This window comes from Saccopteryx bilineata, chromosome 7, assembly GCF_036850765.1.
Source record: "Saccopteryx bilineata isolate mSacBil1 chromosome 7, mSacBil1_pri_phased_curated, whole genome shotgun sequence".
NCBI classification, from domain to species: domain Eukaryota; kingdom Metazoa; phylum Chordata; class Mammalia; order Chiroptera; family Emballonuridae; genus Saccopteryx; species Saccopteryx bilineata.
Genome location: NC_089496.1, coordinates 104898125 through 104917285, shown reverse-complemented (window position 1 = coordinate 104917285; position 19161 = coordinate 104898125). Strand labels below are relative to the sequence as shown.

The following is a 19161-nucleotide window of genomic DNA, read 5'->3' as shown; positions in this document are numbered from 1 at the left end:
TAAATGAGAGAATGGTTTCATTGCACTTGTACCCTCAGTGTACTCTGACATACAGAAGCAGTTTAGACCTCGGAAAACTGTTCACTCCACCTCCAAACCTAAGCGTCACTTGAGCCATACCTGCTTTTCCTGAAAACGTGGCTGCATCACAACTCCATTAGCAACAGCAAAAGGCCCAGGAGACTTTGATAAAGTCAAATCTTTTTGATTAGACAGGATATCAAACAATATTAAAGAACCTAAAAAAAAAAGAAGCATTTCGCTTTATAATGTCTAAGTGTTTTCTATAACACTAAATATATTCTCCTTTTTCTCAGTCTCAGAAATCATACAAAATTTATATGTTAATCAAGACCTGATAATCACTATTCTTGTTTTACCAAATAGCAGAATAAAACATAAAAGAGGAATAGCAAACTCAAAGCGTTCATTTCTACCCTTTATAAATCTTTAAGCCTGTAATTCTAAATCAGGGGTCCCCAAACTACGGCCCACGGGCCGCATGCAGCCCCCTGAGGCCATTTATCCAGCCCCCACCGCACTTCTGGAAGGGGCACCTCTTTCATTGGTGGTCAGTGAGAGGAGCATAGTTCCCATTGAAATACTGGTCGGTTTGTTGATTTAAATTTACTTGTTCTTTATTTTAAATACTGTATTTGTTCCCGTTTTGTTTTTTTACTTTAAAATAAGATATGTGCAGTGTGCATAGGGATTTGTTCATAGTTTTTTTTTATAGTCCGGCCCTCCAACGGTCTGAGGGACAGTGAACTGTGTAAAAAGTTTGGGGACCCCTGTTCTAAATCTTGTGTTGTCATCCACACTGAAAGTGGTGATAACTCAACAGTGTGTTTACAATGTGGCTACTTGACAGATTTACCTAAACTGTGACCAGCAACGGAGACCCCTCCTTTGAAGTCTGGGTTCCGACTCATAAAGAGTGCATGCAGACGGTTTAGCTCCATTCCCACTTTTTCCACAATCTTCTGACAGTAGGTAGGACTATTGTAGAACAAAATATCTAGCAAGGTTTCATTGGTAAAGTGACGAAATCGACCAATACTTGGTAAAGTGATTTTCTTAATACTCCTGGTTAGAAAGAAAAAAAGTATATTGTCAGTAGCTGCCTTAAATCTATAAATTATTTTTAAGTTTAGATTTTGAATCCTGAAAATACACTGAGTAAAAAAATCCCACAGACTAATTATGACTTAAGTTTGTGGACAGCATTATTATAAATAAATCAAGATACAGCAAAATAGTAGCTATTTGTGCCTTTAACTATGCTATGAATTTTGGGATTCTCTAAAGAATTATATAAAAAAGGCTTATGAAAACACTTTTGTTTATAATTTCTCTTCATTTTTTCCCAATGTACTGGAAACCAGGCTATCTGACAAAAATGGTGGGTGGAAGGGCAGCAGAGAGAGCAGCAGAAGTAGGAAAGGAGCTTAATGGAATAAAAATCTTTCCTGATTGAGAATAACCAAGAGCATCTGGAGGGAGGGATGGAGGGAGAGAGAAAGAGAGAGAAAGAGAGAGAAAGAGAGAGAGAGAGAGAGAGGGGGGAGGGAGGGAGGGAAGGAGGGAGGGAGGGAGGGAGGGAAGGAAGGAAGGAAGGAAGGAAGGAAGGAAGGAAGGAAGGAAGGAAGGAGGGAGGGAGGGAGGGGAGAGAGAGAGAGAGAGAGAGAGAGAGAAAGAAAGAAAGAAAGAAAGAAAGAAAGAAAGAAAGAAAGAAAGAAAGAAAGAAAAGGAAAACATTATAACAGGGCCCAGCGTGAAGAGAATGTTGTTTGCAGGATGAGTTTTATTAAACTACGTGCCTGAAACATGACATTCACCAAAAGTCAGATATTATTAGCCCTGTGTCCTAGCAAAATATTACCTAAAGTTAAACAAGTATCTAAATCTGTGCTTCTCATTTAGGAGCATTCACAACTGAGTGGGAGCATTTTCAGTTGTCGCAGTGCCTGGTGAATGCTGGGGACATTCAGTGGCATTTAGACTAAGGATAATAAATGGCCCACACACACATCAATCTGACATAACAAAGTCCTGTCCTGCCAAAAGAGCCTCCACTGAGAAAGCATGATCTAAATCAGAGTGCTCAACTGAGCATTTCACCCCCAGGGACATTTGCAGTGACTAGAGACATTCTGGCTGTGGCACTGGAAAAGAACATGCTACTATTCTCTAGTGAGCAGAGACCAGGAATGCTGCCAGGCGCCCTGCAGTGCACAGGACAGCCCCTATCTGAACCACTGGACATCAGTGTTTTAATTTTCCTAGGTTCTCTTAAATAGTTATAGTAAGAACATATGCATACACACATACACACGTACATATATATGTGCATAATACGTATACACTTAACAGCCAGTATTACTTATATGTCAGAGCAAATATAAACTTAAAATTAAAAAAAAACATTTGTTGAAACCATAATAAACTACTTCATATGGTTTAATCTAAGTTTGAATAAGCTGAAAAACAAGTTATCAAAATCCACCAACCTGTCAACACCGGTGGCGTCCCCACCCAAGGAACTGTGCCAGTGAACCGGCAGGAACTCCACTCTGCTTACTTTCCGATCTTCCAGGGATTTCTTGAAATGTGTCTGCAGCAATTTGAGAGAAACCACCCTAAAATCATCCACTTAAAAAAAAATCAGGGAAAACAACAAATTAGTTACAATTTCCTAGTTTGATAGGTAGTTAGCAATTACCTCAACGAGGTGTGTATTTCCTAGAACACAAACTTTTCATTAAAGAAATAAGGATTTAGCCCCCAAAATAACAAATGTAATGTTTAGAAGTTCTTTTAAACTTTTCATTATTTTAGAGGCATGGATAAATGACTGGAAAACATTAGTTTAGTTTAACTACCACATTAGGCAGCGTGGCACCACGGGCACAGACTCTGGAATCCAACTCCCTGCTCCGGAAAATACAGACCACGACAGGAGAGAGGTTACTGAGCCCTTCGGGCCTCAGTTCCTCACCTAATAGTGGGGACCACAGTGACAGCACTGTACACCAGGGCTTTATTGTGAGGGTTAAATGATATTTGCAAGATATTTGGTACATACCAAGTATTCAATAGACATGAACTACTATACAGACTCAAAAATAAAACTTTAAATATTTCTGTCAATCAGGCAGATTCATACTTCTATTAAACAATTTCTCACAGCTAATTCACTATAAATCAATTCAATCTGCAGGTGTTCCTAGTGGCTGGAAGTGCTCAGGCAGAGGTTGTCCAAAAGGCTCAATTATTTCCAAACTCCTATCTAATTCTTCACAGTACCCAGAATTTTATGAGTTATACATGTCAATAAGAACAAATCAAGTACAAATTAATAATTCTCAGTGGTCATTTTATCTCCTCCTATAGTCCCTCATCTGAAAGCTATTTTTAAAATGAACATTCAAAAGTCCTTCTATTAGTTCTCAAACCATTCCATGAAATAAAACGACTAATGCTTACCACATTCAATGATGCTTCTAAAGCGCAAGTCACACACAGGTCCAATGCCATGCACTATGAACACCAAATGGTCAACCTGAGGCATTTCCCCTACAGAAGAAATACACACATACATAAAAGCTAGAAACTTGTTCAGATTTTCTTAACTGAATAGCAATATTCTAGATACCCCTTTGTCATCACAAACTTACCAAAGAAATTCATGACCCTTTCAACCTAATAAGCCTCGTTACCAAGTAAGAAAAGGAAAACAAACTCCGTTTTTGCAAATAACAGTGAACTGGACCAAGGAGGGGAGGACGCAGGCTGTCTCTGGTCCCAGACGTCATCAGCATATGATGACCAGCAGCTCTGCACCTACAGAGGCTACAGAACCCTGTGATTTCTTAGGAACCCTACAGGCCACTGCACCCCATATGGAGAATCAATTTGCCAATAAAAGACTTTAAAATCTTTCCCCCAAATCCTTCTCTTTGATTTGTTACATTCATGCATACTATATATAAGAATATCTCCAAATTAAATCTACTATTTTACTCTGGTAATTTCATTCAGACTCATAATATGAGCACATTCATCTTGTAACTTCGTAGGACAATGAAACAAACGTAAAGGATGTAACTGTCAAAATAAAATCCATAATTTAAATGGAACAGGAGACCCCAAAGCACAAACACTGGGGCAGTGGTTAGCAAACCATGGCTCACAAGCCAAATGCTACTCACTGCTGCTTTTATAAATAAAGTTTTACTGCCTGGCCTGTGGTGGCGCAGTGGATCAAGTGTCAACCTGGAACACCGAGGTCACCAGTTGAAAACCCTGGGCTTGCCCGGTCAAGGAACATACAGATCGGAGTTGATGCTTCCTGCTCCTCTCCCCTTTCTCTTTCTCTCTCTCTCTCTCTCCCTCTCTCCTCTAATGAATAAAATAGTTTTAAAATAAATAAAGTTTTGCTGAAACACAGCTATGCCCATTTGTTTACATACTGATGCATTCACACTACAAGGGCAGAGTTGAATAGATGCAAGAGTCCATATGGCCTGTGAAGCCTGTAATATTTACTATCTGTCCTTTACAGAACACATTTGCCACTCCAGCACTAGAGTAAGACAAAGTAAATAAGACATGACAGAACAAGCCCCCAAACGGCCAAAAGCCTAGTCTCAATCAGCAAACTGTTTCTTCACAAAAATATGTATTTTAGAATTCATATTACATGGCTTGTCTACCTTCAGAGAATTCTAAATGTAAAAATAAACATTAAAAGGTAGTAAAATTTTTAAAAAGATATTTGCCAGCCTGGCTGAGTTCTGTATGTTACGACAGGTAATCTTAATAACTTTCTTTTTGTCATTATTCTGAAGATTAATGCTAAAATAGAGATGTCTAGAAATTATACACACCATCGGGAATTTCATCAAGGCTATCATCAATTCCACGCTTCACAACCCGGGGCCTTGTCTGTCCATCTTGGGTTGTCCCCCATTCATCTGGCACTGATGAAGGCTGGAACTGTACGATAACCTTCAAGACACAACAGAAGGATTACAACAGAGCTCACTCCCAAATTCATTTCCACTACAGGCTAAATAATGTATTTCAATGCATAACAAACTACTTCATAGTATGAATAATTTATATGTCAAGTACTACCACTGTTCCCTCAAAATCAACCTAACAGTCCTGCTCGTGTTCATTAGCCATTAAAACTAAGCAAATCAGCCCTAGCCAGTTGGCTCAGTGGTAGAGCGTCAGCCTGGCGTGCGGGAGTCCCAGGTTCGATTCCCGGCCAGGGCACACAGGAGAAGAGCCCATCTGCTTCTCCACCCCTCCCCCTCTCCTTCCTCTCTGTCTCTCTCTTCCCCTCCCGCAGCGAAGGCTCCATTACAGCAAAGTTTGCCCAGGCGCTGAGGATGGCTCTGTGGCCTCTGCCTCAGGCGCTAGAATGGCTCTGATTGCGGCAGAGCAACGCCCCAGATGGGCAGAGCATCGCCCCCTGGTGGGCATGCCGGGTGGATCCCGGTCGGGCGCATGCGGGAGTCTGTCTGACTGCCTCCCCGTTTCCAACCTCAGAAAAATACAAAAAAAAAAACAATTAAAAAAAAAAAACAACTAAGCAAATCAATGCCGTAATTTCCATTGCTTATGTTGGAAAATAACACAACTAAATCAGTAGTATACCTTAATTTAGAAATTTAATGTAAATATCAAATTTACACAAAAAATTAAGGACAAGTTACATGTATTAACAAAGTCTACTGACAAATGCATTTTCAATGCCAAGCTAACATCTTTCATGTTAGCTGATTTACCCACCTTCAGCTAACATGTTGCCATAAAGAGAAACTTTTTGAGACAAATTTAAATTTTATTTTTGTTTCTATGATCAATATGAATTACAGCAGTGTTTTTCAACCACCAGTCCACGGACCCATCTGCCAGAAATTTTGTGCTGGTCCGTGAAAAAGTTCACCACCCTGATGTTATATGAAGATTTTTTTTTTCCTTCTTCTTTATTTTTTTTAGAGGCTTGGTGGCAGATTAGAACTGTGGTCAGGTTGAGGGAGAGGGAGGAGTTGAGAACAATTCTTTTTTTTTTTTTTTTAATTTTTTTTTCCTCCTTTTTTTTTCTTTCATTTTTAGAGAGGAGAGAGAGAGGGAGAGAGAGAGAGAGACAGAGAGAGAGAAGGGGGAGGAGCTGGAAGCATCAACTCCCATATGTGCCTTGACCAGGCAAGCCCAGGGTTTCGAACCGGCGACCTCAGTATTTCCAGGTCGACGCATTATCCACTGCACCACCACAGGTCAGGCATTATATGAAGATTATAGACCCAATAATCCTAGTCAAATTCACTTATACTCAGGGTGATTTCTGCCTTAGTGGTCCCCAAAATAATTTTCCTATTTTCACTGGTCCCCAAGTGTAAAAAAGTTTGAAAACCACTGTACTATAATAAACTTAAAAGCAATGCACTTGTTATAAATAATAACCCTACTGCAGATATTAATAATAATCAACATTTATCAAATACATTTGGCAAAATAATTATTTAAATGAATCTAAATACTTCAAAAGCTTAAAAGAATATTACCTTTGGATTGTGCATAACAATTGTCTCTCCACTTGGAAACTCTAATCGGCGGTGCCACTGATTTGTGGTTACTGCTTTTTTATACTCAGCCTACAATGGAAACAACATATCCATTATTAGAAATCTATTACCACATTAAGAGAAAAGTGGAAGAAAATTGTAACTACGATGGTAATAAGAATAACAGGAAGCCTGACCAGGCGGTGGCGCAGTGGATAGAGCGTCAGACTGGGATGCGAAAGACCCAGGTTTGAGACCCCGAGGTCTCCAGCTTGAGCGCAAGCTCATCTGGTTTGAGCAAAAAGCTCACCAGCTTGATCCCAAGGTCGCTGGCTCAAGCAAGGGGTTACTTGGTCTGCTGAAGGCCCACGGTCAAGGCACATATGAGAAAGCAATCAATGAACAACTAAGGTGTTGCAATGCTCAACGAAAAACTAATAATTGATGCTTCTCATCTCTCCGTTCCTGTCTGTCCCTGTCTATCCCTTTCTCTGTCTCTGTAAAAAAAATAAAACAACAGGAATAACAGTTCTCATGTACTAAATGGTTACAATACTTATCACTTTATGTATATTACTTTATTGAATTAATTACTCTAAATCACTCCTATATAATATTACCCATATTACATAAAGGCAAAATTTATTAGTTTCCCAGAGCTGCCATAATACACAAACTGAGAGGTTTAAAACAGCAGAAATTTATTCTCTCAGAATTCTTGAGGTCTGAAGTCTGAGATCCAAGTGTCAGCAGAGCCACGTTCCCTCTGAACCCCCTAGGGAATGCCTTCCTTGCCTCTTCTTAGCTCCTGGTGGCCGGCTGACGATATTCTGTGTCCCCTGACTTGCAAGTGCATCACTCCAACCCTCTATTTTCACACGGTGTTCTCCTATGTCTGTTTTAACCTGGCTGTCTTCTTAAAAAGATACCAGACATATTCCACTATGTTCTCATCTTAAATAATTGTATGTACAACGATCTTATTTGCAAACAAAGTGACATTCTGAGCTACTGGAGACTGGGTCTTCAAGATATTCTGGGGGACACAATTCAACCTCTAGCAGACATTGTAAATCATCGAGATTACACACTGGTAAACAGCAAAGGCAGAACTGTGGCTCACTCTTGCCCACAACTTCTGATACCAAAGATCTTTGGGCATAGGATCAAGGCTGACTCTCTTCTAAACAGTCTGCTCCCTGTGCTAGTATTACATGAGGCTCCGATGTACATAGGGCCTACCCTTTTTTTAAAGAAAAGTATAAAGCAGTCCTGGCCTGGCTGCTCAGTTGGTTAGAGCACTGTTCCAAAAGGCCAAGGTTGTAGGTTCAATCCCCCGTGCTAGAAGCAACCAGTGAAGGCATAAATAAGTGGAGCAACAGATGAACAGTTCTCTCTCCCCCTCTCCTTTCCTCTTTCTTTCTCTAAAATCAATCAATTTTAAAAAAGGTTTAAAAAAAAGCGTAAAGGAATCAAGCCCACATACCTCTAGTTCTTCACTGAATTCCTCTGTATAAGGAATAAACCTGCTATCTGTGTCCCCTTTGTAAAACCAAGTACAGCGTCTCACTTCGGTGGGCTCCTCGTCCCAGTACACAGCCTTCCGCATCCGGTCGTACAGGAAGACATCGTAGCGCCCACCATCCGTGCCCAGCACCACGCTCTCGGGGTCTGGCTGGACTGCAGCACAAAGTCCACATTCTAACCCAATACTTCCAAGGCATATTTAAAACTAGTAAATAATAAATACAGTGACTAGCTGATCCTTAGAGACAAAGCTGTAAGCTCATTTAATTTAAAAATAGTTTAAAATTAACCTGTGCTGATTAAAATTATGATTCTTCTTAAGTGAAGAAAGAGCCAGGGAAAAATTTTAAAACATGCCCATAAATTAATTCAAATAACTAGTATATTTTCTTTTTAAACCAAAGCAGCAACACTCACAAAGTATATTTCTAAAGACTATTAATAGGTCATTTTTTTTGTTGTTGTTACGGAGACAGAGAGAGACAGAAAGAGGGACAGATAGGGATGGACAGACAGGAAGGGAGAGAGATGAGAAGCATCAGTTCTTCATTGCGGCACCTTAGTTGTTCATTGACTGCTTTCTCATATGCACCTTGACCAGGGGGCTACATAAGACCGAGTGACCCCTTGCTCAAGCCAGCAACCATAGGCTCAAGCTGTTGAGCCTTGCTCAAACAAGATGAGCCCACGCTCAAGCCGGCAACCTTGGGGTTTCGAACCTGGGTCCTCCACATCACAGTCTGATGCTCTATCCACTGTGCCACCGCCTGGTCAGGCTTAATAGGTCATTTTTAAGTCCCATGATAAAATTTCAGAACAAAGAAATACTATATTTCTATACTGCAAGTTCTCAGAGCTTTAACACGCTCCTGTGTACTATCTATCTCAAAAGGTGGATGTAGTTATGGCATTTCTAAAACATCTAAAAAAGTGTTCCACTTTTTCACAGCGCCTTAAGAAATAAGATTCCCAGGGCTGACCTGTGGTGGCGCAGTGGATAAAGCGTCGACCTGGAATGCTGAGGTTGCCGGTTCAAAACCCTGGGCTTGCCTGGTCAAGGCACATATGGGAGTTGATGCTTCCTGCTCCTCCCCCTGCTCTCTCTCTATCTCTCCCTCTCTCTCTCTCCCCCCTCTTTCTCTAATAAAAATGAATAAATAAAATCTAAAATAAAAAAAAGAAATAAGATTCCCATTGAAAATGCTTTATAGGCCCTGGCAGGTTGGCTCAGAGGTAGAGCATCAGCCTGGCGTACAGGAGTCCCAGGTTCAATTCCTGGCCAGGGCACACAGGAGAAGCGCCCATCTGCTTCACCACCACTCCCCCTCTCCTTCCTCTCTCTCTCTTATCCTCCCACAGCCAAGGCTCCACTGGAGCAAAAGTTGGCCCAGGCGCTGAGGATGGCTTCATGGCCTCTGCCTCAGGTGCTAGAATGGCTCTGGTTGCAACAGAGCAACACCCCAGATGAGCAGAGCATCGCCCCCTGGTGGGTGTGCTGGGTGGATCCCGGTCAGGTGCATGCGGGAGTCTTTCTGACTGCCTCCCCGTTTCCAACTTTGGAAAAATTTAAAAAATGAAAAAGAAAGGAAAGAAAGAAATGAAGAAAGAGAGAAAGAAAGAAAGAAAGAAAGAAAGAAAGAAAGAAAGAAAGAAAGAAAGAAAGAAAGAAAATGCTTTATAAACACCCTACAGTTACAAATAAATAAGGAAAATGGGAAACCTGACACCCCCCCCAAAAAAAAGGAGAAATAGAAAATTGACACTGGAATATATGAACTACTTTTTCTGATTTAAAATGCCTTTAAACAGAGAAGAAAACTACTAGAACACTTCTTTGAATACCTTGATCAAATAACTCAAGACTTACATCAATATCACCATCTTAAGGTACAGAGTTGGAGGGGGGCGGTCTGCAAGGATTAAGGAATGTGACATTTACAAAAAGTAAGCCCTGGATAAATAAGCTTCATTTCTTCTGTCCCTAAAATCATAATCAGTGCTTACCTGAATTATAGACTTCTTCAAGATTCAGAGAGTCAAACACACTGAAAGGCATCCACAGCTGTCTGTGCTCCACCTCTCTGCAGTGAAACCAGTGGGGCTGCACAGGCTCGTACTGGTTTTGAAGCACGAAGGGAGGTGGCACTTGCCCAGAGGGACCCACAGCTCTCGCGAGTGCCTGCTGCTGTGCCGGAGAGGACAACCCTGACTGCACTGACGGAGGAATCTGGAGGTGACAGAAAGGTTAAGGCCGTCATGCTTGCTCCAAGGGACAGTTCTGTACATGCTTCAGATCCATTATCAAGGGCCTGTGCATCAGTATCATTTACATTAAATAAAATGCAACCCATTATCTATCCTCAAAATTAAGTTAGGTTACACTCTATTAGACCATACTGCTATCTCTGCCACTCCGGGTTGGCCTCTTCTTTCTTTTCATTGTTTCCATTTTTTGGATATAGTTAACTTCCCTTTGGAAGTCAGCAGGATACCAGTCGGGGAAAAAAGCACAAGGGAATTTCATAAAATTTATCCAATGCAAATGCTATTTCATTACTTTCCTGAGACAGTTTAACTGTCTAGATCCAAACTCCATAAATGCAAATAAAAGAAATTACTGGAGTAATCAATTTTAGTCCTTGTAAATATCTCGACTGGATAGTATACTTAAAAAATGAGAAGTTGGTGGTCTATTAAGATAACAATTGCTTCAACTCTCACCAGTTCTTAGATTACATTTTTTGTTATCTTACACTAAAGTGCAGAAATATTGGCACAGATTAACTCATTAAAATCAATTACTATTTCAATACGGATAACACAAACTAAAAGTTAAACCACTTGATGAGCTACCTTTAAGAGTATGTTTGCTTCAAAGAACACAGCTTACAAAAAATATCCTCTGAAATTAATTTGTCATCATATGGATTCTAAAAAGCACTGTGCCTTTAAAAACATCGGCTAAGTGAGAGAGAGAGAGAGACAGACACTGAAAATTGAAGTGAGTAGTAAGATACAAAAACATGTCTCCATACCGGCGGCAAAGACCCTGGAGGCGTCTGATACATGTGAACAGGGGGTCCAGAGGGTGCGGGATGGGTGGGGTGGCCTGGTGCGTGGCACTGTTGCAGCTGCGGTGGTGTGATATAAGGATTCGCTCTGCTGCTCATGGGAGTATGGCGATAGGGATTGTATCCTTGTGGGGGTATTCCTTGGGGTGGGCTCCCAAAATTTGAAGGAGGGAGACTACTTGGCTGAGAATGAGAAGGCAAATAAGTACTTGTTCCCATCGGTGAAGAAGCTGGAGCAACATACTGAGCCTTCGAAATAGATGGTGGAAATGCATTCAACACATCTTGGGATCCGGTTGTGAACGGGAGGGCCGCTGGGGGCTTGGAGAACGCTGACTGTCCAGTGGATGCTGCTGCAGTTGTTAACGGTGACTGTACAATATTCCCAAACGGATCACTGCTGCTTGACACCTGAGAGAAGTAACTAAACGTCTGTGGGGGAGATGTGTGAGCGGAAGTCTGACCAAGGAAGCTGTCCTCCTCGCCAACATCTGTGGAATCCTCTGAAAGACAGAGAGAGCAAATGGTTTAAAGGGTATGCTATCGCTCTGGCCGGATGGCTCAGCTGGTAAGAGCACCATCCCGAAGAGCAGAGGTTGCCGGTTCAGTCCCTGGTCAGGGCACATACAGAACAGATTGATGTTCCTGTCTCTCTGTCTGTCTCTCCCTCTTCCTCCCTGTAAAATCAATAAAATAAACTTTTTTTTTAAAGGGTATGCTATCATTCTGTAATTCTAGCTCTTGTACTTATTCTGTTGTTCAAACTTAAGAGTTCTACATTCTAGGAAAAAACTGGAAACTTTTCTTTTTCTTTGAAAACTTCTCCATAAAATGAAAATCTAAAAAATACAGAATAAGAAACAAGTAAAGGAGGAAAAAATTATATATAATTCATTCATAAGCCCACCTTCCAGAGACCAACATTAACAATATTGTGGTGCATATCTTCCCATACTTTTTAAGTAAGTATAAATAGTTATATGTTATTTATTTTGCTAATATATACCGGCCTGACCTGTGGTGGCTCAGTGGATAAAGCATGAACCTGGAACGCTGAGGTTGCTGGTTTAAAACCCTGGGCTTGCCTGATCATGGCACTCACAGGAAGCTTCCCTCTCTTCCACCCCACCTCTAAAATGAACTAAAAAATCTTTTTTAAAAAATATAGAAATTATACATATTTGTATATAAAAGTTTAAAAAAAAAAATCTATACCTACTATTTTTACATGTGCTTTTGAATGCTCTTTTTTCCTGTTAAGACCTCAAACAGAGGCCCTAGTTGGGTGTCTCAGTGGATAAAAGTGTCATCCCAGCACACCAAGGTCATGGGTTTGATCCCCAGTCAGGGCATATAAGAGAAGCAATCAATAAATGCACAAATTTAATGGAACAACTGACTGGAATGGCGAGTTGATGCTTCTCTTCCTTTCCCTCCCTCCCTCCTTCTCTCTCTCTTTCACTTCCTCTCTCTATCTTAAATCAACAGACAATTTTTTTTAATTCCACTACCCAAATACACATAACTTTATTTCTACAGTAATAACAAGACACTAAAGCACAGATATTAACTCTGTTGACGAGAAGGGGCGTGTCAGGGCCCTTACCTACAAAACACTCATTGTGCAAATGAACATGTGGTATTTGTATTCACAGGCAAAGTAGGTCAACCATGAATTGCCATCCCTAAAATCAGAGTGTCACACCAGATAATCTGTCATTAGAGAACACCATATCAGTAGGAAAAGTCATTTTCTAACCAAAGGAAATGCTCCTCACTTCCCTTTGCCCAACTTGACCTTCACCGCGGTTATCAGCACCAAACTACTTACTAACTTTCTCATTATAAAATAAGCTACCTCCAAGAAACCAGAGTTTTCAAAACAGGTATTATCATCCTGTACCTGACAAAGAAAATGTTTAGTGTTAACTGAAGTGACATACACAAACCAAGGAACGTGGACAAGAACCAAACATCTGCGAAGCAGAGGATAATACGAAAGCCCCACGTATGGTCTTACATATTTCCACGACCTCAAATAGCCACACTCGTACTTCCACCAAAAACGGCAGTGCCTCACCTTGCAGCCACACTGTCATGAGACCAACGTATTTCTGACTCCTATCCTTCCTTCCTTCAACAAACATCGATTGAAAAATTGGTCTATAGCATACCAGGTATACATCCCTGCTCTCGTAAAGCTTACATTCTTAGGGAGATAAGATAAATAATTATGTGTACACGTCAGGTGGTGACAAGCACCAAGAGGAAATCTAACACAAGGAAAAGGGAAGCTACGTGGACGACTGCCTCCAGTTTGCACCTCACCTCTCCTGGAAGCTTTCCTGAGTGCTCCAGGCAAGAACCCATTATTCAATGGGAAAATACTCAGCACTTACTCAGGATCTATGTGCTAGTCACTGAAGATCCCAGAAATAAAAAGGTAAGTAACATGTCTGAGCTGGCAAACTGCAAGAAGCCCACAGCTCAAATAGACACACCATGTTTGTTTCACAAACATTTATATAACACTATGTGCCAGGAACTATATACACAGTGCTTCACAAAATTAAATCACTTCTCGTTACAGCTCTGTGAGGTTGTACTTAAATGGAACTGAAGCACAGAGAGGGAAAGTAACTTGCCCGAGGTCAGTCAGTTAGAGGCAGGGCCAGGGCTGGAACACAGTCTGTGCTCCTAAACACTAGGCTCTGGGTTATGACACATCGTCGTTAAGAAGCTCTCTTTCTACAAAAATAAAGGTATGAACGAGGAGCTAAGGTGCACAGAGGGGTGGGAACTTAACAGAACCGGAAGCAGCCCTAGAGGAAATGGTGCACGATCTTGAAAAATAAGGATTGCATTGGGTACCTCCACTTCGCAAATATTACACGTCGATCGTAGGCGATATCCCCCCCTCCCCCGGTAGCCTAGGAGAGGGAGCGGTAATGTGTTTGCACTCCCTGAAAGTACCGGGCACACCGGTAAGTGTTCAACAAACATCCGAGGAACGCCAGCGCAGGGGGTCTAGCCCTCGGAACAGGGGTCCTTTAACGAAGAGCAAGCCCTGTGGCCTGACCCCGCCTCCAAAGGTCCCAAAGCACCCCGGCCACTCAAACGTGGCTGCCGATGGCCCCGGCAAGCTCCCCAGGGGGTCGGGCCCAGGCAGGAGGAAAACCTCCAGGCCGAACCCCATCACCCTACTCCCTCCACCCCACCGCCCCGCACACAATCGCCCCGCCGAACCGCCCTCTCTTTACTACCTCCAGGCAGGAGCAAGGAGGCCGAGGCAGCGGCGGCTTGGGTGACCGGGATGAAGGGCACGTTGAAGCTGAGCTCCGTGGCCGAGGAGGAGAAGAGTAAGTTAGTGCCCGACGAGGAGGAGGAGGCGGAGGCGGCGCCGCCCCCACCGTTAGGCTTTCTCTCGGCCATGGCTGCGGCCCACCACCCGTTACACGTCTCCGGGAAGCCGGTGCAGCAGCGCGGGCCGGAAACCAGTCACACTCGGGGCAGGCACACTTCCGCACTTGCGCACAAGCGCCAGAATGCCAGACGCCTGATCCTGGGCCCCTTCCTGCCCCTAGGGGGAGCCGCCAGAAATTAACATGGCGGCGTTGGCTTCTCGCCCCGAGCCCTAGCACGTGACACCCTCAGCCACTGGGGAGGCGCGACTGGAGGCGGAGCTTGGAAGAGGAACCGCTGCGGGTTCTGAAGCAAGACAAAAGTTAACTCGGAAAGTGATGGATTGCAGGAGGCACTCTGGCTGCCTAAGAGTACGGACCAGAGTGTTTAACGTCGGGCAAAGATTATGGAGGAAAAGCGATAGTCCGCAGGAGCAGGTAGTCGAGTGCTGTGCGCAGACGGAGAGGAAGAGCTGTGAGCCATTTGCAGCCAAGGCCTCGCCAAACTCACCCGTCTAGCACCCACATTCTGACCCGCCTACATGTTTCTCTGGACTGAACTGAATGAGCTCTTGTGTTTGGCTCAGAAATAGGAACGGTAAAAATTCTGAAGTTTTTAAGCGGTAAGGGGAAAAAATACTGTTTAAAAGAGAAACGAGGTAATTGAAATTTAGAGGTGTGACTTTTTTTTATATATATAGTGACAGAGTCAGAGAGAGGGACAGATAGGGACAGACAGACAGGAACGGAGAGAGGTGAGAAGCATCAATCATTAGTTTTTCGTTGCGACACCTTAGTTGTTCATTGATTGCTTTCTCATATGTGCCTTGACCGTGGGCCTTAAGCAGACCCAGTAACCCCTTGCTTGAGCCAGCGAACTTGGGTCCAAGCTGGTGAGCTTTTGCGCACGCCAGATGAGCCCGCGCTCAAGCTGGCGACCTCAGGGTCTCAAACCTGGGTCTTCTGCATCCCAATCCGATGCTCTATCCACTGCGCCATCGCCTGGTCAGGCGAGGTATGACTTTTTAAATAGCTTTTTGTATCTATAATAATCTTACTAGTTCATACCGAAAATGCACTGTGGACATTGTGGATCTAATTGTCATTTTTCATATACTGTAGTTCGAGATTAGAAAAGAACAAATAAGATATAAGCAGCTTCTTGGAGAGTGGAATAGGGAGACAGAGAGACCTCAAAAGAAGCTTTGCAATTATGACACCCACACCAGATGTTCACACCTATACAGAACCTGTTTGTTACTTAATACAACAACTATTTAGTGTATTTACTGTCAAACACAAAACAACACCAGACACTGGTAAAAGCAGTCAGGATAGATTTTATTCAGTACTACTGAGATGGGGAAGAGGGGACTTGGGGAACTAAACTTCCCCAAAACAAAAGGCTGGACACCTTTTTTTTTCTTTTTTTTTAATTTATTTTTTATTTATTCATTTTAGAGGGGAGAGACAAAGAGAGAGAAGGGGGGAGGAGCTGGAAGCATCAACTCCTATATGTGCCTTGACCAGGCAAGCCCACCCAGGGTTTCAAACCAGCAACCTCAGCATTTCCAGGTCGACGCTTTATCCACTGCGCCACCACAGGTCAGGCAAAAGGCTGGACACTTTAAAGACTGTGCTAAGACAAAGGCACTGAAGGGTGCCAAGGCAGGTTGACTTGTGTGACTAGGCCACGTGGGTTTAATTGGCACTTATCTAGAGGAGCAACCAAGTTCTCTTATCTTTACAACAGGCAGTGGTACAAGTTAGTGCAAGGTACCCACCAAGCTAGGAGGAGACAACTTTCAGGTCTTGGAGAAGACATAAGTTTTGGGTGACAAAGATTTATATCTCAAAGTGAGACAGGCCAATAAGGCAGGACAAATGGAATAGGGAAACATATTTAAATAGCCAAGCAGTTTAGAGCCATCTAGTAAATCACAAAATCCTATCTATTGTAACAAGGATACTTAAGAGTAAAATGGTTTTACACTTCTCCTCTCCAACCAGAGGGTAAATAGCTTAAATCACCCTACTCAGGGAGATAGAGAGCAGAAATCCAATTAGTACCATTTGTGCCAACCAAAGACAGATGAAGATAAGGGAATAACCCGTATCTTGGCAATAGGAGCATAAAACTGATGAATATTCTATTGGGATCCATCCCTAAACTCCCAGCTTTTAAAACCCTCACAGCAGAGGTCCCTGGGTGTGCTCTTCCTCCTGGAAGCATACCCAAGTCTTTCCTTTTCCCCCTCCCTCTTATTCCCCCATAGGCATGTCCCTCCCGAGCTCTAAGGGTCCCCACAAGACTCGCAACCTCGGGAGCAATGGGCAGCAGCAGCTCACCCCAGGCTAACCTCAAGGCTTCCTTTTCTCTGTCTTTCCCATAAGGTTTCTAGAAAGCCAAGGCAGCCTCACTTAGTCCCCTGTTGCTTCTATTCTAAGTCTTTCCTTGTTTCACTGGCCCCAGTTTTCATAAACTTACTCTCAAGTCACCTGGACTCATGTTGTGAAACTCTTCTGCGTGAAGTCAATAGCCCACACACTACCAGCTGTTCCTAGGCAGACCTGAAGAGCCAGGTCCCCTTTCCAGTAACAAAAGGGAAAGAGAAAGGATTTAGAATCGAAAGCTTTCTAAAGTTAACTGCTTTAAAAAGAGGTTAGAAGTCCTATATGCCTGTCACCAAGTTTCAGCTAGAACAAATAGTACATTCTCGCAGTGCTGAGCTTTCTCCGGAAGGCATTTTAAAGGGGACAAGGGTCGCCCTGGCCGGTTGGCTCAGTGGTAGAGCGTCGGCCTGGCGTGCAGGAGTCCCGGGTTCAATTCCTGGCCAGGGCACACAGGAGAAGCGCCCGTCTGCTTCTCCACACCTCCCCCTCTCCTTCCTCTCTGTCTCTCTCTTTCCCTCCCGCAGCCAAGGCTCCATTACAGCAAAGTTTGCCCGGGCGCTAAGGATGGCTCTGAGGTCTCTGCCTCAGGCGCTAGAATGGCTCTGATTGCAGCAGAGCATCGCCCCCTGGTGGGCATGCCGGGTGGATCCCAGTCGGGCGCATGCGGGAGTCTGTCTGACTGCCTCCCGGTTTCCAGCTTCGGAAAAATACAAAAAAAAAGAAAAAATAAATAAAGGGGACAAGGGTCATCCCAGGCCTTTTGCCTTAAGCTACCAGAAGCCATGCTAGTTCAGCCAAGGAGAGAATTCTTGTCATTACTATGGGTGGGCAAGGCGGTATACGAAACACTAGGGGTACCATGGTGTATAAGATAGACACAGGACCCTTCCATCTTGGAGACTGTCTTGTCTGTCAGAAAAACAGACACCTAAACACAATAACAATAAACAAAAGTGTAATGAAAATTATAATGTAGAATTTTCCATCAGAGAGGAAGGTATAATCCTCCTCTGGGAAGGGATAACAGATTCAATCAGACCATCAACAAAGGACCTACCTAGTTTAGAGTGACATAAAGGCTTCTCTGGTCAGCATCCCCAAGGCTCTGTTCTTAAGGTTACTTGACGGGTCAGAACCTCACTGCCCTGAAGGCTTACTGCTTTAAAGGACTAGTCATGCAAGGGCTTGTATGGGAGTCCCATAAGGCTATTCTCAGGTTCCCTTGTTCCTCTGAGTGACAGTCTACCACATGACTAGCAACACACCAGGGGAGGAAAGGTTAGGGAGGGGCTAAACTGCAGGACCAGGGATATGAATGGTCAGGGGATCTAAATTGCAGGATCCGACGTATGCTAAGGGAGGGAAGGTCACCCTGGGGGCAAGGTCCCAGCCTAGTTTTGTTCTTTGCTAGGTACCTGGGTCTATCTGCCCGGGTGATCTCCAGTACTTGGCCTATTGTTCCTACTCTGCTCCTGTTTATCTAACTGCCTGCTAAATCAGTTTGATCCACAGTTGGTTGAAACTGAGGATGCAAAACCTGGAGTTACGGAGGGCCGACTATATATTGAAAAAAAAAATCCCAGTACAAATAGACCCAAGCAGTTCAAACCTATATTGTTCAGAGGTTAACTGTAATTTGCTAAAACATGGGCTTCCTCCATTTAATACCAGAACTTGGCAACCCTCTCTGCTAAACAAACGAATGAATGAAAAAAGTGGTGGTAATGCCCTGTGTAAGGCCAGGAGCCGCCATCATGGCCATTCACATGCAGGTTCCCATTGGATTTGGCAGACAGTAAAGAAATGGTGGAGTCAGAGGATGGTGGGCCATCCTGTTTATTGATGTCTCACCAAGACAGGCAAACCACAAGAGAAGACAAGGGAAAAGCAGAAACCCAGCTTTTCCCATGAAGGGAAAGGGATCAGGGAGGCCCCTGCAATGGTGATAGCAGGAACCGAGAGAGCAAGCTCCTGGTCTGCCCCACTTTATAGTGTAGAAACCAAAACCTTTAACAATACAAATAAGGAAGTCTCTGATACAAAGTCACTTATTTGGGGCATAATTGGATTCCCCATGAGAGTGCACCACCCACATCATGCAATCAGGCTATAACGACTTGGATTGCTTAAAGCCTGTCCCCCACACCCAATACAAACTATATGCGAGCAAACATATATATCATATTTAAA

The 19161-nt window shown here is 43.2% G+C and overlaps 1 protein-coding gene across 2 annotated transcripts in view; it reads right to left on the bottom strand.

The window, feature by feature from the left end:
* SEC23IP (SEC23 interacting protein) overlaps positions 1 to 14694 on the bottom strand; it is a 34644-nt gene extending 19950 nt beyond the window's left edge. The window contains exons 1-10 of one of the 2 annotated variants that reach the window (XM_066238589.1): positions 14440 to 14694; positions 11141 to 11679; positions 10110 to 10332; positions 8065 to 8258; positions 6579 to 6668; positions 4890 to 5010; positions 3487 to 3576; positions 2511 to 2652; positions 878 to 1086; positions 121 to 239 (exon numbers count right to left, since the gene is read on the bottom strand). In XM_066238589.1, the coding sequence (XP_066094686.1) occupies positions 121 to 239; positions 878 to 1086; positions 2511 to 2652; positions 3487 to 3576; positions 4890 to 5010; positions 6579 to 6668; positions 8065 to 8258; positions 10110 to 10332; positions 11141 to 11679; positions 14440 to 14608 (1896 nt within the window). In that variant the 5' untranslated portion in view covers positions 14609 to 14694. The remainder of the gene's footprint in view (positions 1 to 120; positions 240 to 877; positions 1087 to 2510; positions 2653 to 3486; positions 3577 to 4889; positions 5011 to 6578; positions 6669 to 8064; positions 8259 to 10109; positions 10333 to 11140; positions 11680 to 14439) is intronic. The other variant, XM_066238588.1, reaches the window with a different exon arrangement.
* Between the last annotated feature and the right edge of the window lie 4467 nt (positions 14695 to 19161).